This window comes from Leptodactylus fuscus, chromosome 5 (assembly GCF_031893055.1).
Source record: "Leptodactylus fuscus isolate aLepFus1 chromosome 5, aLepFus1.hap2, whole genome shotgun sequence".
Classification (NCBI taxonomy): domain Eukaryota; kingdom Metazoa; phylum Chordata; class Amphibia; order Anura; family Leptodactylidae; genus Leptodactylus; species Leptodactylus fuscus.
Window position 1 is genome coordinate 102,268,513 of NC_134269.1, and position 23,890 is coordinate 102,292,402.

The 23,890-nt window shown below is 41.1% G+C and overlaps 1 protein-coding gene across 1 annotated transcript in view; it reads right to left on the reverse strand.

Annotated features, from left to right (window-relative positions):
• LOC142204542 (uncharacterized) overlaps positions 1-23,890 on the reverse strand; it is a 252,351-nt gene that overhangs the window by 49,383 nt on the left and 179,078 nt on the right. The window contains exons 87-92 of the mRNA XM_075275859.1: positions 12,297-12,377; positions 10,050-10,103; positions 5,713-5,766; positions 3,663-3,725; positions 2,259-2,321; positions 1,165-1,281 (exon numbers count right to left, since the gene is read on the reverse strand). Of these exons, the coding sequence (XP_075131960.1) occupies positions 1,165-1,281; positions 2,259-2,321; positions 3,663-3,725; positions 5,713-5,766; positions 10,050-10,103; positions 12,297-12,377 (432 nt within the window). The remainder of the gene's footprint in view (positions 1-1,164; positions 1,282-2,258; positions 2,322-3,662; positions 3,726-5,712; positions 5,767-10,049; positions 10,104-12,296; positions 12,378-23,890) is intronic.

The following is a 23,890-nucleotide window of genomic DNA, read 5'->3' on the forward strand; positions in this document are numbered from 1 at the left end:
AGGTCGCACCATGGTCATGGTAGGTGCAGCCCTGTCTATTCCATTTCTAACTTATTTATATGTATTTACTGTATATGTTTCATAAGGTCATCAGTGGTTATTCTCTTCATCATTCAAATGAAACAAGCAATGGTTTTCCTTATACTCATCTTGAACAATAGTGATTTCTGAGTCTTATTTTAACGCTTGTCCTTGGTTTGACATACTGTGCAGTAATGGATATGCAGCTACTGTGATTAAAATGCAATTATATCGCAGACGATTAATTAAAATTATATTTTGGTCTTCATGTTTTAATTTGAAATGTTGATATTACTGCTGTAGATTGCAATTGAATATTAAGATCTAGCTGGTGGTGTCAGACATTCACTTTCTATATTTAAAACTTTTACCTAAACTTTATCCTATTCTCTGCACCTGCTATTAAGAGGTTTTACATTTTAAAAATTACAGCAGTTATGGTAATTTTGAGAAAATAACCTTCCTTAGGAATTTTAGTCATCTTCTTGTCTTTTATTCTGTATCTTGTGTTTTTTAAGGTGAATATCCAGATGTTAGCTGTCAGTGAATAAAGAATATATGAATTTTCATTCATTCAGTAGGAGGAATTTATTAATCCATCTGCACCAGTTTTCTAGCATAGATAAGATAGATAGATTTTGCGCACTGCCCTGCCTGCACCAAAGCTGCACCACATGCCTTGTTCTGCAAGCTTGATCGCCACTTTTTGTGATAGTGGTTGAACAGCGGAGTGGGCCAGAGACACCGCTGCCCCACAAATTTGTTATACACCTATAAAACTCACGCCAGAAAATTGGAGCTCTTGACTGACATAGATTTATATTCCAATACTAATTTATTAAGAGATTGTTAGTGCCATTAGAAAGACTGAGAAAGACTGGCTTTGGGAATGCCGCCTTTAATGAATTCCCCTAGTGTGCTTATGTTTGAGGCATTTTGTGCATTTCATGGCAAGATATCTTTTTTACATACATTCTCTATAATTGTCTATTTTCAACTAAAAACAAAGAATAAAACTGATATGCAATTTTTGGTATGTTTTAGGGCATTTTGATCTAATCTTTACTAATCTTTGGTTGTAATTTACTCTGCCTCCTCTTTACTTAAGTTAACAAATGATTTAGCCCATCGGGATTATTTTACCTTCAATCCTGTATTTCCTTTTGGTCCTGTAGGTCCTTGTGGCCCATGAACCCCAATCTGTCCCGGAGGTCCAACTTGTCCTCTGAAGCCACTTAATCCAGGAGATCCTTTGCTACCCTAGAAAAATGATGGTATGTATTTTATATATGAAACAAGAAAACAGTGATATCCATACTTTCTTCTTCCCAGTTCAACATTAAATACATATTCCCATCTTATAAAGTCATGGTATGTCATTAGAACATGGCATGAGTTTATGATCAGTGAGAACTGTGGGACCTCAACAGTCCTGAAATATAGCGGTGACTGAACTGGTTTAGTACTGTGCCCTCTTCTAAGTGTTCCCTGCAGGCTACCACTCCTGGCACCCGAGCTTTGTAGGAATTAAAGGTGTTGTACAGAATGGTTGCATTTTTTTCAGAAACAGCATCACATTTTACATCGGTCCATTGGTTGTGTCTGGTGGTATTAGAGATTAAATGGGTTGTCCCATGAAAAGCATCCTATCTATACTGCTAGTTTGTGTAGATTTAAGACATTTACTAAATACATTGCTTTATCAAAACTGCTTTGTTTGGCCGCTATCTTAATTTATTCATTTCATTGTTGACACTGCGTTTCTATGGCCACTGGGCTTATCTGCTCAGTTCAAAAAGTGACATAGCTGCCTGATCTCAGGGGTGGAGGGACTGAGTGCTGGGAGCAGCTCTGAGCTGTGTATGTCTGACAAGCAATGGAGCTCCTCAGATGGGGAGGTGAGAGCTCCGGGATTACTGTGCTGTCTATCTTCAGTCTTTCCACTTATCAGCCAGTTTAATTGAATTTGGCTGATAAGGGCTGAGATAAAGAGTCATTTACCTCTGTATGTAATGCAAGCTGACTCAAATCCAGTTCTGCTACATCAATTTCCACATCAGCATTATACTGTGGTAATGCATTTACAACCAATCCCTCATTACTAACTGCAAACATAGCAGATAGCAGAGCAAGTGAAACCCCGCCCACAATGTGCCGAGAAATCCAGGAAGTGAAGATGTGTTTTTTATATCTTTATAACCACTTAAAGCAAATAAAAACGCAAGATGTGTTCTCACCTTATCGCCCTTATCTCCAACAACTCCAGGTGGTCCTTCTATTCCTTTCTCCCCTTTATCGCCCTACAAACAAGAAGAAGAACTTACTATTGTTCTCTCTATTTCTCTGGGTAAGGTCAGATATTTTGACTGATGTGCACCAAAATTGTGCTTGAACACTGACTGCTTATCTGATGCACATCACTTGCAAAGTGTGGTATTACCTTAAAGGGGTTGTCTGGGAAGCCAACATAACTATGGAGGTGAACTAATATGACCTATCAGTAATATTGCCATTCACTTACTTTAAAAACATTGCAGTGTTTTGTCAATCCAAGAGCATCTTGGTGATGACTTCCCGTGTGCTCCAGTTACCAGCACATCCAGACCAAGGACACAGAACATCATCAGTGATGCGGCCATATAAGTGGTCTTTCCAGGGCTCAATTTGTCCCTGCCTCCACCACAGACTGCAGCATTAGATTGGCAGCAACAAGAAGGTATGCAGGAAAAGGGTGGGACAGCAGAGTAAATGGAACAGTGATGGCAGGGAAACACTGTGTATGCAGATGGAAGAAGTGTGGCCAGACAAGGGGACTGGAAACTATTGAGATATATGGATGGAGCAGTACCAAACTATAGCAGTCTTCCCAGTTTTGATTATATTCAGCAACCTGAAGTGCAGACAACAGGAAGCACAGGCTATAAACAAAGCAATGTTGCAGTGGGGATTCTGAAAAGAGATGGCAAATGGCATAAGTGGTATGTGGGGGGTTATTGAAGTTAGCAGAAGGCTATGGAACTTTTTTTAAAAAAAATACATTTTCTGAAGACAACCACTTTAAGGTCTATGTTCATATGACAATTTTTCTTACCTGCATTTAGGTATGTGAAATGCTTGTATTATGTTGCAAAATATGTATCAAACATGCCTGGAATAAGCATCCCATTGTTTTCAATAGGAAACACACAGTATTGTTCATATAATGCATATTTTTCTGAAGCTTGAAAGTGTCATGTCACTAAGATCACTTTGACACAGCAGAATTGAATCAGTACTTTGCATCAGTGTTTGTAAGCCCAAACCAGGAGTGGGTTCAAAACACAAAAGAGGTGCATATCATTCCATTATAGTTTTTCTCTCTATAGGTTCCTCTCTAGAGGCAATAATGACCAAATACAGTTTATGAGCATATCTACTTAGAACATACTGTACCATATAGTTTATGCTTGTTCAATGAGTATTTTTTCTCTACTTGTTACATCTGTAGCTGTTGTCAATCAATAAATACAATATGTGTTTCATTCCCCTGGCAGATAATCTGACACAATGCATGAAATAGATATATTATATATTGTACTTAGATATCCAGACATGAGTGTAGTCACACTATTAGAAAGGAATGAATGAAAATGGTTAGGCACCTTTGGTCCTGAAGCACCTGTAGAGCCCGGTAAGCCAGGGTTTCCTTGTATTCCAGTTTCACCCTGACAAAATAAAGTAAATATAAACTAAGTAACCATCTCTATAACCAGTCCAAAGTATAGAAATCTGAATTTTATTGCAGAAAAAAACCTAATCTGCTAACTGTACTATATAAATATTTGTTTAGTCAGAACTTAAAATTAACTTTAAAGCAGAAATTCTTTAGGTCACAAAATAAAATGAATTTCACTCGAAAAGTCAAGTGCAAATAATTGTCTAAATTATAGGAATAAAAATGTAAAAATGATGAAGTTTGTAGCAAAAAAAAAACATCTTTGAAATGTATCGCGGATGTGCTGGTGTGTGACTTTAATTGGTACTGTTACAGTCACGCACCAATAATTCTCACTTTCTGCTTAAGCCTTTTTTTCTTTTAACATGCCCTCATTTCTTCATGTATGCAGACGTAAATCTGAAGTTTGGTTCATTTTTTCTTGACCTCCTCCTGGATGCAGAAAGCTTGTCAGAATGTTCCTGCTAATCCCATTACACTTTCTTTTTGGAAACGTATTTTTATATCTTGTAGACATTAAGGAATCAGAGTTATTACATAAAAGCTAAAAATCACATGTGCAAAGTGTTTGAGTGTATGAGCTACAATTAAAGGGGTTTTCTCACTTATGACATTCATCGCCTATCCACATTATAGGGGTAAATGTCTGATCACTGGGGGTCTGATGGGACTTCCAGGGCAGTGATTTCCATTAGCCCTGTATAGGTGAACTTTATTGTCAGGATGAGAAGTCAAATCTAGCAATTGCCATAAAGTGATAGGATATTCTAGCACTAGGTTAACATTATAGAGATGAGCGAATATACTCGATCGAATACTTCCGCCGCATAGCTCCCGACGGCAGCGAAGGTGGGAGGGGCAGTAAAAATGTGATACCCCGGAAGTGTTTTTGCAGCGGGAGCTATGCGGCCGATGTATATGATCGAATATATTCGCTCATCTCTAGTTAGCAATTTATAAAATGGAAAACAACATATAAGGACGTCTGATCCAAGAAAAATCAATAGACAGACAGGAAATTCTTTAGATTCTCATTGTCAAACTGGAGCTGTTGAAGGATGACAGTAAGAAATTCATTCGACCAAAATATGACTTATGACTACTTGCCACTATATAAAAATAAATCTGGCAAACATTCTGTGCAAAAAGAAAAACACGTGTTAGCATCTCTGTTATGTCATATTGTTGAGTTTGCCTCTGTAGTTCTACACGAGGTGACTGTCGTTGTCTGAATTAAAAGTCTACTGAGTGCATGCGGTGAGGAAATAACATCAGACACAGAGCATTGATATGAGTTCCTCTCTCAGTAAAAGCTGGAGGTGCACGTGTCCTTTATTGAGGAAGCCAGGGTTTATTTAGTTGACAGAAATAAGGTGTGTGAGGGGCTGTGGGTCATTTGATTTACTGTCTTTGATAGAATCTTATCTGTACATGTTTTATGACAGTCCAGCTGGTTTTTACACTTGTTGTTTGGAGATGTCCTCAGGGTTGGGTCCTCTTGAAGTGTCTATTCAGGGTCTTTGTTCATTGTATTGACCCTATTGAAATGCTTATCCACTTTTGGCACCAGACACCTCAGGGTCCATGGTTTCCAGCCAAAGAGAGTTAGCTCAGATCAATTGGAGTGGGACCATTGTCTCCCCCAGACAACAATGGAATACAAGATGCCAGCATGGACATATGATTTTAGCTTTAACCTGGGACAAAAAGGCATATCATAGCTGTATCCATATATTGCTGATTTTCTATTTCTAGGCCAACTTTGCCGTGATCCTGGGTGCAGGCGTCATCTTGTCACGTAATATCATATTCAGTTTCAAGCATAATAATTATACTGCATTTAGTTTTAAGGATAACATGTTTTTGTGATTCATATATTTACAACCTTCACAATACCATCACAGTTATCAGTTATACGTACCCTACTACACAACCTGTTTGCCATGCGTTAACAGAAACAAATATGAAGTACTTACCTTAACACCTAGTATTCCAGGTTCTCCTGTTTTTCCTGGAAATCCCAGCATTCCCTGGAAAAATAATATAGAGATATAGGCAGGCAGATGGATAAAAATGAAAATAATAAAAAAATAACAGCTCAACTCAAGAGGTCTTTCCTACCAGATGCATGGATGTAGCCCAATCCTGTCATTGGGTATACATACAAAACAGGAAAATAGTTATCCTCCACAATCCTGCTCAACAATCTTTATTGGCATCAGAAACACGTCACATATTGAACCTCAAAAGAATCCTTCTCAAGTGCCCAGATACAGATAGATAGACAGGATGATAGATAATATGCAAATATTTCCACTTAAAGGGACGAACACAACATGGTGTCTGATCTGCCAGTGATATGTTATAGAGCAAGGCGAGTGAGCAGATTAGTATTTAGTTTTAAGGGTTAATATTTAGTATAAGGGTCCATTTACATCATGTGTTTTCCATCAGTTTAGCAGATGTAAGGGGATTTAAGGGTTTATGCACATGACCTACCACATATACTTGAGTATAAGCCGAATTTTTAAACACAGTTTTTGTGCTGAAAAAGCCCCCCTCGGCTTATACTCAAGTCAAGTCTATGACCAGCCGCAATAGTAATGTATACAATCTCCAATAAAATAGTGAAAAAAAGAAGCTTTAAAAAATATAATAAAAAATTAAATAAATAAAAGTTCTAAATCACTCCTTTCCCTAGAATACATATAAAAGTAGAAAATTACTGTGAAACACATAGCCCTGTGTCTGAAAGAGCCTGGTCTACTGAATATAGGATCTGCAGTGCTCCTCTTCCGTCAGGAAGGGGTTAATAGGAGCACTGCAGATACTCTATATTCAGCCAGGCTGAATTACACTTGGAGGGGGGGGGGAACCCAGTCATCAAGCTCAGGGAAGGGGCAGACAGACAACCAAAACACCCCCTCCCCTTTCCAAGCACCCAGCAACTACTGCACCCAAAAACCATTTTAATTTTTGAAATTTTCCAGTAGCTGCTGCATTTCCCCCCTAGGCTTATAATCAAGTCAATAAGTTTTCCCAGTTTTTTGTGGTAAAATTAAGGGGATCAGCTTATACTCGAGTGTATACAGTAGTTGCATCCCAGCTGATCTGTCGGGGTCCCTGGTGTCAGAGCCATGTGGAAGCTAGTGCAAACGTGCATTGGGGTTCTGGTTATGTGTGGTCACAGGATATTTGGTCTGATGGCTGGTCGGTACTCACTTTAATATCTGTATGAGGAAACCCATTGACATTTATCTTTCACATAGCACTGATGCACCTTTATTTGTTGGTGATTGTTTGTTGTTATTTGGGCTATTTGTGAACTTTCTTAATATATGCTTTTCTTATGACACTTAATAAGTTTTAATTATTGGTATATTTGATTATTATTTGGTTATAACACATTTTTGAAAGTGTGTATTGATCTATCTATCTATCTATCTATCTATCTATCGTGTGCCTAATTTTAATGTAATCACGAGCTATCTCTCCTGTGTACCACACTTGTCCAGATTGTCTTTTAATTGTTTTGCGTTCCTTTTATCTCCTTTTTTCAACATTACTTATGTAATTATAGTTTGAATAAAGATGAATTTTGAATTATTTAGAATTGATTGTTTTTGAGAACAAATTATTGGTTTTCTAAACAGGCCATGTGACCTATGAATATTGATTGATGATCTATCCTAAACAACAGGATATCAATTGAGAAGCCTGGAACACAAATATAAAGGCAACATAAAAGTTCACTCATGCCTACATGAAAGATGGCAAAGGTCTGTGAAGCCACAAATGTGGTCTGATTCTCTAGGTTATAGTTCTTTACTTTCTGTTTAGTATAATGTATAAAATTATTTTATACTTTGCCACCTAACAAATATACTTTTCACACATGCTAACAATTTTATGCTATCATCTTACCCTAGCTCATCACTTCAAAGATATTACTCAAAGTGAGAACAAAAAAACATCACAACATGAATAACCTGTCATATTCTTTACAATATTATATATATATATATATATATATATATATATATATATATATATATATATATTCATCCTCATGTGGATGATTATATATATATTTATATATTATTATATAAAAAGTTATATGCTTTTATTCATAAAAATACATTATTTTCTGTATAAACATTTCCACTAGAACATTCACACTTATGTAGCATAGCATCATTAGGCACATTACCATTACTCACTCATCTGTATAATTGAAATACAACCCTGTTAGGTCAAATAAGTTCAGCAGCTTTTATGTGAGGAGGTGTATGAAGTCTAGAAATAAAGAGATTTTCTACAAATTAAAGAGCTAAGCTTATCATTTCATTACTTACAAAAACAATCTAATATCCACCAATTTGCTAGGAAATAAATTTCCTCCTTTTGGCAATTGGACAGATTCCTGAATCCACATTTTCAAGAAAGATGTTTAACCAAGGGCATAACTGAAGGTTCACAGACCCTTGAACAAGAGCTCAGCTTTGGTTCCCCTGCACATCCCATTTACATTTTAGCTACATTTACATTTATGTTTTCTTCTCTATCTGGCCCCAAACCGCCATGTAGACATGTTCACAACATGTCTGCACACAAGCTTACCATCTTTGCCATTTCTTATCAATGTCCCCTTATGTGCCACAGCCTTCCACACAGAATCCCTCCTTGGCTATTTTCTGCTGACAAATTGCAATTTTGCCATTAAAAGATAATTTTCCCATTTCTGGCAGTGGAAGTGTTAGGGAATAGCCAGATGATAATTCCCCAGAAGCTGCTGGTGAACCCTGGAGGAAGGGGCACAAGGGACACTGAGCCCTAAGCTGAAGCCCCCAACTTTCCCTTCCTATTGCCAGACCCTATCCTAGGTAATAGGCGACAACCACGAAGACAGTCCCTCCCTGAATACGTGAAACACAAAACGTAGACAAGACGAACAACAACAAAGGGAGGTCAGCTAGCCAGGGTTCGGTAACAGTAGAGCGATGCAGTGCCAAATCAGAGTCCAAAAGAATAATCAGTAGGGAAGCCAGAGGTCAAGGATTAGAATACAAATAATATAACAGCAAGAGAAACCAGCAAGCAAGAGGCAATAACTGTCACCAGTGTGACTGTGAGCCAAGACTAAATAGGGGAGGAAGAACCCGCCCTGAACCTGATAGGAAGGAAAGCTGTCAATCACAGGCAAGACAAAATCAAACATTTAATGGACAGAGGCAACATTGGCAGAAGACGGGTGTGGTGCAAATGCAATCACAGAACTAGAGCTGAGTTCACACTAAAAGTGCGACTAAAAACTTTAAGCAGATTATCAAACTGCACACACCTCCTGCGCCGCACCACGCGAGCAGAGGGTGGCGCAGAGGCCCGAACAGGCAGAGATGTTACAGGAAGACTGTATAAGGTAGAGTAAACAATTTATGGTGCAGGCCTAGTATAGGGAGGGTGACATATGGATCCCCATGGTTTTCGAGCCATGGTGGAGCTGCAATTACTGGGACCCATATAGTTATGCAAGTTGCGAATTCCTTTTCTAAATATGTATGGATGGCCCACAGAATACATTGGAGCAGATTTACTAATGTTCTCTAATGCTTTCACAGTGTAAACTTAGTCTCCTATGCTTGATAATAACTTTGGTTAATCTAGATACTTTTATCTAACTTTACACCAATTATTTTACTACTTACTTTGCGCCAAGATTTTGCACCAAATATTGGCATATTTTTCAGTACACATTGGTGAATGTTTATTCAGTCCCTTTATGCCAAGCCACACCCCTTTACCAATGCTCAGAATTTACCAAAGCTAAACTGTGGCGGCCCTTTTCACAAAGGCCAAAGAAATTTCCTCTGTGGATTTTTTGCTTCAATTATACCTTTATGGAGATCACCGGCCTTTCTGTAGGTATAATTGACATTCTGTGATTTCCAAAACTGCAACAGTTTCAGAAACTGCAGCATATCCCCTACGGGTATTTTCCCACAATGTGTAGATGGAATTCGCTAGATTCCGATCCACTTTGCAAGAACTTTTTAAAATTGTTTCCCTAAAGATAAGCTTCCAGAGCACATTACCATTCCATTTTTGTTCCTCAGAGAATTTGAGAAGCCTAAAAAAAAATAGTGATTTTTTTTTTTTGTCTAAGCTTGTGTCAAACTTCTGGTGGTATCCTTTACATTTCTTTAGTCAACTACTAAGTAATATAAATAATAACATTGTATGAGTTTCATATATTATACATATTTCTTACAATCATGGCTAAATACTGTATTTTTGTCATTGTTACAGAAGATACCTTGTCTCCTTTTTTTCCACTGTCTCCTGGTAATCCAGGATCTCCCTTTTCACCCTGTATTAAACAGAAAACATAACATCCACATTAGTTTACCTTATCTGGCTTCTACCCAGGTCTACATGTCCTATCCACTGTAATGATTTTTAATAAATTCCCCAGTGACATTGTACATAGTCCATATCATACATTGTTCTACCTTCTAGTTTTCCACTATATTAGTCCCTTAAATCATTACATGGAAATAACCATGGAAAGGATAACTTTAGGTTAACTTTTTATGGTACTAACTTGTTTTGGTCTAGTTTTGTTGGATCTAAGGTATGTAGGATTGTTTGAACAATTTCATTACTAAGGTAGTAAAGTATTTTAGAAAAACACATAACTTTTTTTTTAAGGGTCCGCCGGATGTCATTGGGTTTCCACATCGGGTTTTATAGTAAGAGAAAAGTTCTTTGTGCAGTAAAATCTCTACCGATTTTAGATGGAGTCTCCTAAGGATGTCTGCAATGAATTTTACGGTTAAGCAAAAGGAAAATCGCTACATGATTTTTAACCCTTTAAAGCATAACTAAACTTTCAAACTACTTTTCAAACAGAAAATAAGGATGGGGAAGGGTCATTTCAACAGTCACAGCTTCGGCATTATAAAATGTAGGAACTTCTTTCTGATGTGGAATAAAAGAGGAGATTCTCTCTTTCATATGACACAAAGGGTGCAGTCCTTTACTATTTCTGTTTAAAAATACAGTTGGGATATTTATATCCTATTTCATACAACATCAGAAGCAAGTTTCTATGTTTTATAATGCCAGAGATATAATTGTTTCATTTGTTGATCTATATTACGCACCTTTGTAAAGCGGTGTGGGAAAACTGCAATGCGTTTCTACTGCGTTTATTCTCACAGCGCTTTTTCACTGCGGCCATCTACATGGTGCCTTAGCCTAAAGGATTTGCTGATAACATTGTGTTGTGTGAAACCACAGGACACCGTCAGATGCCTTGCAGAGTTCATACTTCAGTGGATCAGAGCTGTTTTGACAGCATGAGGGGCCTACACAATATTAGGCAGGTGGTTTTAATGCTGTGGCTGCTCAGTGTATATCTTTGTACACATCTGTATGGAATAATTTCTTGTGAAATGCTTGTTTAAAATTTAACTGGATTACATACCATTTTCTGATTTATTCTAAAGGTAGGATGATTATAGAAATGTCACTTACCAAACAAAGTGACATTTCTTATTTGCAATTTGCAAATATATTTACTGTAAAGCACAGAGGATGTGCAATTCACCAGCAGAACATGACAGAACATATCAGATCTGGAGAAGAAACATCTAGAGAGATAATTAGCAGGAGAAGTGAACCAAAAATCTTAAAATTAGAATTCCCTAGATGTTCATATGACAGCTCTCAAAATTAACCCACACATGGTCCAGACCTTCATGGTCTAGAAATTAGTATCTGCTACATGATAACAACTGAATGTAGGTGATGGTGACCATTGTACATTTATGTACTGTACTTAGCTTTTCATAATACATATCAAAGTAAATGTTTGCTACTAAACAGAATGTAGGCTTCTGGCTGTCATAGAAATGGAACGCCATCTCTGGATCTTGTTTTGGAGGCCAGCGATCCACAACAAAATGATGTCGTCTTGGTCAGCTTTGACTGAGGCGCCAGAGCCCTTAATGTCTGTATTAGCGCCGGGTCTCTACTGTATAATACAGCAGAAACCTGGTGGCTATGGCAGCTGTTTAGATCCTGAGTGGCCACAATATTTAAATGCTCGACATCCACCATACTAATATAGCAGATGTCAGGAAAGGGTTAACAAGCGCAGTGAAAGTACAAAAGTATAATCATGTTTTTAGTATGAAACAATAGTCTCATGGGGAGGAGAAGACTCCTAGCATCATAGATGATTATAATGTTTGGAGTCCAGGTTCATTCTCAGTGTTCCATGTGAAAAAAATGGCTAACATATGGTCCAGCAAAGTGAATGATATTTTGGTTAATCTGTTTCATACATTGTGGAAACACAGAACTGCAGAGAAGCTGATTTTTCAATAAATTTTGTATTTTAATTTTATGTTTAATTTTTTTTAGGATTTAAGAAGAACAAATACAAAAATTGTAGCACAAAATCATGCATTTTAATTTTAGCTGCGGAATCACAAGCCTTTTCCCTATAGAACCACTATGTTGGATTATGCATCTAAAAATGTGTTGCCGATTTCACCTGTTCTCCTTTTTGTCCCTGTAGACCTCTGTCACCTTTGGATCCTTTAAATCCATTCATTCCATCAAGTCCTGCTGTGCCCTGAAAATATATATAAAAAAAGACAATATAAACAATATAGCATGCGTTATTGAAAAAAGATGGTATTATGGTATATTCAGAACAGTGCACAGTTGTGTTTTCACTGCACAGTGATGTTTTAGGGTAGGTTTTTTGCACAGCTAGCTGCAATGGGAGTGGGAATGGGCATCCCATCATGGCATCCTGATCCTGATTAGACCCTAATGAATGAGCCTAAGCAGGAGGGTGTCTCAAGCCACAGACGCCGCGGTTGACTCAGCCGCAGAATCCACATGAAGAAAGGGCATGTTGCTTCTTTTTCCCACTAGCTGAAAAAAGAAGCGACATGCTCATTCTTAGGCGGATTCGCCTCAGAAATCCGCCTGAAGACACTCCCTCCTCCCAACTAGGCCCATTCATTGGGCCTAATTTGGAGCAGATTGCGCGACTGGATGCCGGTGCACTCCATCGGCATCTAGTCGCAGCTACCCGTTTTTTGGTCCGAAAACTGAGGCAGCCTCCACTTCAGTTTCCGGACTGAAAAACCCTGTGTGAACCTGGCCTAAGAGCTCTGTGCTCCTTGCCTGTACACAGCTCAGACAGGAGTGCACAGCTTCTCACTGCTCACAATAAGTATAGGAGAGTCTATTCACTTCTTCCTAGCTGCTTGTGTTATTACTGATGGCATATTAATCATAGACAGCAAGTAGCTTTCCCAATTGTGTTCAGAATTCTCTTTTTTTCTGTATCAGGGATCTTGGGAAACCAAGTATGGAGGTTTAGATTGCCAGAAAACAGATTGCATAGCAAGACCATGCAGATATTTCAAATATTGAGGAAAATGCATTTACCCTTTAGAATACTAAAGAAAACCTGTGATTTCAGGTGACTTTTCAGGATAAGCTGCTTTGTGTAACACTATTTCTGATAATTAAATGGTTTTTAGCAGTTCCTATCCGTAGTTTTCATTCCTTTCAGGTGGGTGGAGATTAGCTGACATACACTATTCACAGTAAGCACAGAAGAATCTGCTCTATAACTAACTAACCATCTCTCTCACTCAAGAAACAGCCATAGGACCATGCAGGACAAATAGAGAGAAGTGCTACCCTGTACTAATGTGGGGAATGCAGTGGTTGTGAATCTGAGCCTACAGATACAGTTTAGCTGCACTTAGCTTCCTATAGTTGATCCAACTTTCCATTTTACTAATGAATTTAAAGGGGTCTCCCATCTCACTGTTGCAGCTTTGCCTGCAGTCTCTACTTCTCATTTCCAGTATCCCCCCCCCCCATCCCCAGCTTGCTGGATGACACTATTAGGTATCACGATGCTTATGCAGATCAGAGAAGGACTCAGTGTTGTCTATGTGTATACAAAGAGAGATGACAGGCAGGGCTTTATCAGCAAACTGCAATTAGCTGAACTGATTGTCCTGCTGGCACTGAGTAAGTGACGTCACTTGTCCTATCTCACAGGACCATGGTTATAGCAACGCTTTGTAAACAATGGAAGGAATAAGTTCAAATAGCAGGCAAACAAAGCAGCATTTCTAAAGCAATATATTTAGGAAAAGTCTTCAATGTACATAAGCTACCAGTATAGATAGGATCCTTGAGATGGGACAACCCCTTTAATGCATGTGAAAAGGGAAAGCAACTATAGTCTGAAGCTGTATTCTAATTCATTTAACTGGTTGGTCCATTGTTGTACACACTTTCTAGTTCATGCAAAAAAGCCTGAAATGCCTGAAAGTAAAGGTTCTTTTGTACCAGAATAAAACTATTTTGGTGAACATTATGGGAAGTAATAAAGATAGTAGAAACCATTTTCCATTTTAAAGCTTACCTAAACTTTCCAACAACTTAGGATTTTCTGCCATTATTTGTGTCATTAACAAACTGTGGACTTTACTAACAGATTTTGGCTTCTTTCTGAATTACTTTTGAAGATCTCTTCAGTGTTTTTAACTGGCTATATCTCCAGAAATAATACAGTTAAAATGGCAATCTTGGAAGCAAATGAAAGCTGAGATTTCCCTTCCCCCCACCATGAGGGATTCTTTAATCTAAAATTATCTGATTAAAACAGGGATATTTAGCCATGATTGTAATAGAAAAGTACAAAAGTTAACTTGAGAAAACTTGCTTTTCCTTTTGTGTGGCCGTACAATGTGTAATAGCAGTAACTTAGCATATTATGACAAAATACCCATTACATAAATATGGGGGAGATTGTTCATGATTCTGTGAGATGATGAATAAGAGGCACTTCTTGGAGCTGCTTTAAATGAATTCTCAAAGGATAACGAAAATGTGATTATACAAAAGGGAGGAAAAAAGATTTCCATATTGATAATCCATTACCACTTTGCAAGCACATTCTAACTGAATTGCTGCATTATTTACAAAAATATCTCAGCTAAGAAACTGCGCAAATCTCTATGCATTAAGAAAATCAAGAATTTACCTCCCACTAAACCTAGAAATCTATAAACACAGTTAATAGTTAACCCCATGGCGGCCATGGATCTGTCTACAATTGTATGTATAAGGTTAAATTAAAAGATAAAACGATTAAAAGATAGATTGCAATATTAAATTATACACAGTATCATTATAAAAATTCTAGAAATAGTTCTCATTAAAGATCAAGATCATGTTGCTAAAAAAAATCATTATTTCTTAATACTGCAACTTCTGATAAATAATTGCAAGTCTTAAAGAAATGTGCAATGTATATTGAACAAATATAACATCAATTGCATTTACTGTACACAATCTTTTTTTGAATAGCATAAAAATGTAAATAAGCTATAGAACTTTACATATTACCTGGCAAGACTTAAGTGGAGGCAGTCAGCTTTGTAATTTCAGAAGATTTTACTTGGTCTCAGTATATTCATTTTTTTTTACAATTTACAATGAATGCTGTATGCATATTTAAAGGGAATGTGTCACCAGTAGGGTTGAGCGATTGTGTTCGGAAAAGATCGGATTCTGATCGGCGATCGAGAAAATTTCACGATTGCGATCGGGATTCCAAACATGATCTTTTTAGGTGGGATCGAGATCGGTGATTATTTCCCACAATGCTTTGCTACTGGCCAAGCATTGTGGGAAAAGCTAACAATGTTAGTCTTCACACTGAGTATACGCTCCGCTCATTCTGAGTAAGGCTCCGCTGTGGTTCCATAGGAATGAATGGAAGCAGTCGGCACACAGTCTTAACCCCCTGCGCGCCGGCTGCATCCATTCATTCTAATGGGAGACTAACATCTCTATTAGCTACTTACCTGCAGAGATGGCTGGATCGGTGCCCAGTGTTCTCGTTCTTCTTCGCCTTGCTGCCCCCACCTCCCAGGTTACTGTTAAAAAGCTAGGGAGCTCGGGGCTTGTGGCTTAGGAGAGTGTGGGCGGGTACAGGGCGGGGAGACGTGATGTCTCCCCTCCCAGTACCCGCCCACAATCTCCTAACCCACTCACACTCTCCTAACCTGAGAGGCAGGGGGGAGCGAGGCGAAGAAGAACGAGAACGCCTATTGCACTGTACTGTGAGAGGGGGGCGTTCCTTACCACCTAGCGGTGGCATTGAGTGGTGAGGAATGCCACCCCTACTCCTGATAGTACTCATCCATAGAATAGTATGGGGGGGGGTAATTACTGGGCAGTAAGGAACACTCTCTCTCACAGTACAGTGGAATAGACGCTACCGTGAGTACGTGGGAAGGAGTCTGACAGCTGACGCATTTCAGGGACTATATCCCCCTTACTACATCCCCTTAGTCATAGCTGTGACTATGACTAAGGGGAAGTAGTCCCTGAAACGCGTCTCCTGTCAGACTCCTTCCCACGTACAAAGGGATGTTTTTTTATCTTTTTTATTGATGTCCTTGTTACTCCGTACAGGATGAAAATAAAGGTTAAGTTTTAACTATTGAAGATTTGGAATGCTGGATCTTTTACTTCTATTTTGTGGACTTGCTGCCCTGGCCGGAGGGGTTCTGTAAGGGAATTGCTAAGACAGCAATTCCCAGAACTGTTAAACCCTGGGAGGGGCACAAGAGACAGTGAGCCCTAAGCTGAAGCCCCCCGCTTTCCCTTCCTATTGCCAGGCCCTATCCTAGGTAATAGGCGACAACCACGAGGACAATCCCTCCCTGAATATGTGAAACACAAAACGCAGACAAGATGAACAACAACAAAGGGAGGTCAGCAAGCCAGGGTTCGGTAACAAGAGAGCGATGCAGTGCCAAATCGGAGTCAAGAGAATAGTCAATGAGAAAAGCCAAAGGTCAAGTATAATAGTATAAGCAAGCAGGGACAGTAAGAGCAGGTATGCGCACGGCAATAGCAAGCACTGGTGTGAATGGGAACCAAGGCTAAATAGGGAGGAAGAACCCGCCCATGGAGTTCACAGAAAGGCAGCTGTCAATCACAGGGCAAGGCCAGATTAACCACTTAATGGACAGAGGCAACCTTGGCAGAAGACGGGTGTGGTGCAAATCCAATTAAGGACTAGAGCCGTGTTCACACAGTGCAACTAAAAACTTTAAGAAGATTCTCAAACTGCACATGCCTCCTGTGCCACAGCATGCGAGCAGAGGGTGGTGCAGTGACCCGAACAGGCAGAGATGTTACAGGTTCCCTGAACCTTGCATCTACAGTACTTATCCTAAGGAGGATTTCAACATACCGCTGGGTTGCAGTCGTGAGTGGGCTGTATATATATATATATATATATATATATATATATATATATATATATATATATTTTTTTTTCTATATAGACTATGACTAATAAAAGTTATACTTTAGAAAGTAAATCTATGGCAAAAATGTCTCCTGTTTGCTTTTCTCCCCTCTTGTATTAAAAAAAAAATTGTGTGCCTTCCATGCAGGTAATCATAAATAGCAGCAGCCATTTGTGGAATGAGGGTGCTATTGTGATGTATTTTGATTGAATATCTCCACTGAGATTTAAGGAAGCAAAGTGCAGGACAATAAAAGCAGCTAAAAGCGTTACAGAAAGGCAATTACCGATTTATCACTGAGAAACTTAGGAATAACATAGGCATTGACGTAGAAAAAATGTCATTTTCATACTGGTGTATAAACCCAGTTGTAACTTTTTTTGTTGCATGGTACTTGGTACTAGAATTAGACGTTATTGTTTCTCATTTTAGTTCTCAACTTTTTCTAAGAACAGATGAGTAAGCCATTAACCTAGCTCACATTAGTACAATGTACGTCTACTTTCCCCCATGTAACCTCTAACTGACTCTTCAGAGAATATTCATGTTTCTATCTCTCCTCTTGCTTGTAAAAAAATCATTATCTGCAGCAAGTAGCCTTGGTAACTACATGTCCTGCGGAGATGTTCAGATAACATATATGAGTTATATATTATAGATCATTCCAAATTGTACACAGATTTGCTGAAGAGCCACAGAAGAGACAGATGTATACTCACATAAATGGAGGGGCAGATATGATTGGTTGACAATAGCTTTAACATACTGGTGTAGCTATAGGAGATGCAGTGGTAGCAACTGTGACTGGGCCCACAGGTCAGGGGGGCCCATAGGTAACCCTTAGCACACAAGAGCTGGTTAAATTTCTTTGACCTTCTTTCTGATTTCCTTTGATGGCTAGCTGTCTGTGAATTGTGAATGTATTATCCCTGTCCTCTGGTGCAATGGAGTGAGAAGATTTATGAGACACATCCTTCACAGCCCATAACAAGCAGCAAACATAGTTAGTAACATGTAGTCAAGGATGACTGCTATGGGGGAGGATGTGCAACAAAAGGGGGAATTAGTACTATATGGGGTCACTGACAGAGGTGAGATTGATGGGAAATTTGTGTACACATACATTTTGTGCAAGTCTTCATGGTGGTTTGGGCCCAGAGACAGAAGGAAAGGGAAAAGTAAATGCTGCTAAAACGTAAAGATGCCAAGCTGAGTTTTTAGCTGCATCCCTGTCACTAGTATCCAGCATATAAACCGAGGTCCACAGATGGATGGGTTAAGGTCACCTGAATTTAAGACATTAGAAAACAGAGTACTGAGTAGGCTTGTGGTTGTGAACATGTATATCTGGATTGCTATCACGCAGCAGACATATTCTACCCATGATTTTCACTGGAATTTCACTTTAATCCAAATTTTGGCCTTGAACACGTGACAATTTTTTTTCAAAACAAACTGTATACAACTATTTTTTTAGGGGAAGTAAATGATCTGTAATGCCACAATTTTTTTTAAATTTAGTATTTCTTTTACGGCTCACTGGATATGGTGGAAATGATGTGTTAATTGTATTCTGCACGTCTGTAGGATCAATACCAATTTTTATTATTTTTGCAAAGCACTTTTTTTTTTGTTAAAACATTATGATTTGTGTCACATTCTGATAGCCACTACTTTTTCCTTTTGCTTGTTCATGATTCTGTGTGAGGAATGATTTGCTGTTTTCATGGGTATCAATTTGAGGTACATAAGCTTTTTATCATGGCAGGCCAAAAAAAAAACAAACCATTCACTGTGTGCACTAAATAATATGATCATTTTATAGCATGGGTCATTACAGACATGGCAATACCAATTATGTGCACTTTTTAAATTATATAATAATGCAATTCAAATAGGTAAAAGGGAAGGTTTTTTTTATATATATTTTAGACATTTTTGAAACAATTGCTTATTTTTTTTTATTTTTGTCCCACTGAGCTTGCTCATATAATATACCGTATATACTCGAGTATAAGCAGAGTTTTTCAACACAGTTTTTGTGCTGAAAAAGTCCCCCTCGGCTTATACTCGAGTCAAGCGCAGGGGGGGTATTGTTATATACACTCCAGACACCGTATTGTTTGCACGGTGTAGATTGCACTCACATTCTACTGCAGTTGTTCCAGGGAGAGAAGGTTGTCCAGTCAGAAGGTCCACGGGGAGTGCAGCGGGATGCCCTCACTGTCCTACTCCTGTGGCAGCTCCAGGCTGGTGATGGATCAGGTGCAGCTGCTTCTCGCTCTCCGCCTTCAGCTGCCGCCGGTCCGGACTCACGGGGAGCGCCATCTTCCTGTGGACCCCGCCAGCATCGTCACTAACTGCGCAGAGAGTCAGCAGTATCGGCGTTGAGTCCACAGGAAGGTGGCGCTTCCCCCAGGTCCAGACCTTGCCACCAAAGCTGCTGACGCTCTGCACAGTTAAGTGACGATGCTGGTGGGGTCCACAGGAAGATGGCGCTCCCCGTGGGTCCAGGCCAGCGGGAGCTGAAGGCAGAGAGCGACGAGCAGCTGCACTTGAACCATCACCGGACTGGAGCTGCCACAGGAGCCGGACAGTGAGGACATCCCACTGCACTCCCCATGGACCTTCTGGCTGGTCAATATCCCCTTCCACCCCCCCTTGAAATGAAAAGTAAGAGTGATCTTTCAACTATTTATCCCCTATCCATAGGATAGGGGATAAATACCAGACTGATGTTGATGAAGGGTTGGGGTTTGGGGTGCAGCAGGTGCTGGGGAATGGGGGGGGGGGGTGTTTTGGTTGTCTGTCTGCCCCTTTCCTGAGCTTAAATGGGCAGTCCCCCCCACTTGGAATTCAGTTTGACTACAGCCAGGCTGAATATAGGGTATCTGCAGTGCTCTTATTCCGTCGGGAAGGGGTTAATAGGAGCACTGCAGATACCCTATATTAAGCCAGGCTGAATTCCAAGTGGGGGGAAGAACCCCCAGTCCTCAAGCTCAGGGAAGGGACAGACAGACAGCCAAAACAACCCCTTCCCTTCCCCAGCACCCAGCATCTACTGCACCCAAAACTCCGGCCATTTTGATTTTTGAAATTTTCCAGTAGCTGCTGCATTCCCCCCCCCCCCCCCCTCGGCTTATACTCAAGTCAATAATAGAGATGAGCGAACAGTGTTCTATCGAACACATGTTCGATCGGATATCAGGGTGTTCGCCATGTTCGAATTGAATCGAACACCACGTGGTAAAGTGCGCCAAAATTCGATTCCCCTCCCACCTTCCCTGGCGCCTTTTTTGCACCAATAACAGCGCAGGGGAGGTGGGACAGGAACTACGACACTGGGGGCATTGAAAAAAATTGGAAAAAGTCATTGGCTGCCGAAATCAGGTGACCTCCATTTTAGACGAATAGTGGATTTCAAATCCGGGTCATATGAGAATGTGAACTTTGTGACTATGAGACAGGGATAGCTGTACAGGCAGGGATAGCTAGGGATAACCTTTATTTAGGGGGGAATGTTATTAAAAATAACTTTTTGGGGCTCTATCGGGTGTGTAATTGTGATTTTTGTGAGATAAACTTTTTCCCATAGGGATGCATTGGCCAGCGCTGATTGGCCGAATTCCGTACTCTGGCCAATCAGTGCTGGCCAATGCATTCTATTAGCTTGATGAAGCAGAGTGTGCACAAGGGTTCAAGCGCACCCTCGGCTCTGATGTAGCAGAGCCGAGGCTGCACAAGGGTTCAAGCGCACCCTCGGCTCTGATGTAGGAGAGCCGAGGGTGCACTTGAACCCTTGTGCACCCTCAGCTCTGCTACATCAGAGCCGAGGGTGCGCTTGAACCCTTGTGCACACTCTGCTTCATCAAGCTAATAGAATGCATTGGCCAGCGCTGATTGGCCAATGTATTCTATTAGCCTGATGAAGTAGAGCTGAATGTGTGTGCTAAGCACACACATTCAGCTCTACTTCATCGGGCTAATAGAATGCATTGGCCAGCGCTGATTGGCCAGAGTACGGAACTCGACCAATCAGCGCTGGCTCTGCTGGAGGAGGCGGAGTCTAAGATCGCTCCACACCAGTCTCCATTCAGGTCCGACCTTAGACTCCGCCTCCTCCGGCAGAGCCAGCGCTGATTGGCCGAAGGCTGGCCAATGCATTCCTATGCGAATGCAGAGACTTAGCAGTGCTGAGTCAGTTTTGCTCAACTACACATCTGATGCACACTCGGCACTGCTACATCAGATGTAGCAATCTGATGTAGCAGAGCCGAGGGTGCACTAGAACCCCTGTGCAAACTCAGTTCACGCTAATAGAATGCATTGGCCAGCGCTGATTGGCCAATGCATTCTATTAGCCCGATGAAGTAGAGCTGAATGTGTGTGCTAAGCACACACATTCAGCACTGCTTCATCACGCCAATACAATGCATTAGCCAGTGCTGATTGGCCAGAGTACGGAATTCGGCCAATCAGCGCTGGCTCTGCTGGAGGAGGCGGAGTCTAAGGTCGGACCTGAATGGAGACTGGTGTGGAGCGATCTTAGACTCCGCCTCCTCCAGCAGAGCCAGCGCTGATTGGTCGAGTTCCGTACTCTGGCCAATCAGCGCTGGCCAATGCATTCTATTAGCCCGATGAAGTAGAGCTGAATGTGTGTGCTTAGCACACACATTCAGCTCTACTTCATCAGGCTAATAGAATACATTGGCCAATCAGCGCTGGCCAATGCATTCTATTAGCTTGATGAAGCAGAGTGTGCACAAGGGTTCAAGCGCACCCTCGGCTCTGATGTAGCAGAGCCGAGGCTGCACAAGGGTTCAAGTGCACCCTCGGCTCTCCTACATCAGAGCCGAGGGTGCGCTTGAACCCTTGTGCAGCCTCGGCTCTGCTACATCAGAGCCGAGGGTGCGCTTGAACCCTTGTGCACACTCTGCTTCATCAAGCTAATAGAATGCATTGGCCAGCACTGATTGGCCAGAGTACGGAATTCGGCCAATCAGCGCTGGCCAATGCATTCTATTAGCCCGATGAAGTAGAGCTGAATGTGTGTGCTAAGCACACACATTCAGCACTGCTTCATCACGCCAATACAATGCATTAGCCAGTGCTGATTGGCCAGAGTACGGAATTCGGCCAATCAGCGCTGGCTCTGCTGGAGGAGGCGGAGTCTAAGATCGCTCCACACCAGTCTCCATTCAGGTCCGACCTTAGACTCCGCCTCCTCCAGCAGAGCCAGCGCTGATTGGCCGAATTCCGTACTCTGGCCAATCAGCACTGGCTAATGCATTGTATTGGCTTGATGAAGCAGTGCTGAATGTGTGTGCTTAGCACACACATTCAGCTCTACTTCATCGGGCTAATAGAATGCATTGGCCAGCGCTGATTGGCCGAATTCCGTACTCTGGCCAATCAGCACTGGCTAATGCATTGTATTGGCTTGATGAAGCAGTGCTGAATGTGTGTGCTTAGCACACACATTCAGCTCTACTTCATCGGGCTAATAGAATGCATTGGCCAATCAGCGCTGGCCAATGCATTCTATTAGCGTGAACTGAGTTTGCACAGGGGTTCTAGTGCACCCTCGGCTCTGCTACATCAGATTGCTACATCTGATGTAGCAGTGCCGAGTGTGCATCAGATGTGTAGTTGAGCAAAACTGACTCAGCACTGCTAAGTCTGCATTCGCATAGGAATGCATTGGCCAGCCTTCGGCCAATCAGCGCTGGCTCTGCCGGAGGAGGCGGAGTCTAAGGTCGGACCTGAATGGAGACTGGTGTGGAGCGATCTTAGACTCCGCCTCCTCCAGCAGAGCCAGCGCTGATTGGCCGAATTCCGTACTCTGGCCAATCAGCACTGGCTAATGCATTGTATTGGCTTGATGAAGCAGTGCTGAATGTGTGTGCTTAGCACACACATTCAGCTCTACTTCATCGGGCTAATAGAATGCATTGGCCAGCGCTGATTGGCCGAATTCCGTACTCTGGCCAATCAGCACTGGCTAATGCATTGTATTGGCTTGATGAAGCAGTGCTGAATGTGTGTGCTTAGCACACACATTCAGCTCTACTTCATCGGGCTAATAGAATGCATTGGCCAATCAGCGCTGGCCAATGCATTCTATTAGCGTGAACTGAGTTTGCACAGGGGTTCTAGTGCACCCTCGGCTCTGCTACATCAGATTGCTACATCTGATGTAGCAGTGCCGAGTGTGCATCAGATGTGTAGTTGAGCAAAACTGACTCAGCACTGCTAAGTCTGCATTCGCATAGGAATGCATTGGCCAGCCTTCGGCCAATCAGCGCTGGCTCTGCCGGAGGAGGCGGAGTCTAAGGTCGGACCTGAATGGAGACTGGTGTGGAGCTATCTTAGACTCCGCCTCCTCCAGCAGAGCCAGCGCTGATTGGTCGAGTTCCGTACTCTGGCCAATCAGCACTGGCCAATGCATTTCTATGGGGAAAAGTTAGCTTGCGAAAATCGCAAACTGACAGGGATTTCCATGAAATAAAGTGACTTTTATGCCCCCAGACATGCTTCCCCTGCTGTCCCAGTGTCATTCCAGGGTGTTGGTATCATTTCCTGGGGTGTCATAGTGGACTTGGTGACCCTCCAGACACGAATTTGGGTTTCCCCCTTAACGAGTTTATGTTCCCCATAGACTATAATGGGGTTCGAAACCCATTCGAACACTCGAACAGTGAGCGGCTGTTCGAATCGAATTTCGAACCTCGAACATTTTAGTGTTCGCTCATCTCTAGTCAATAAGTTTTCCCAGTTTTTT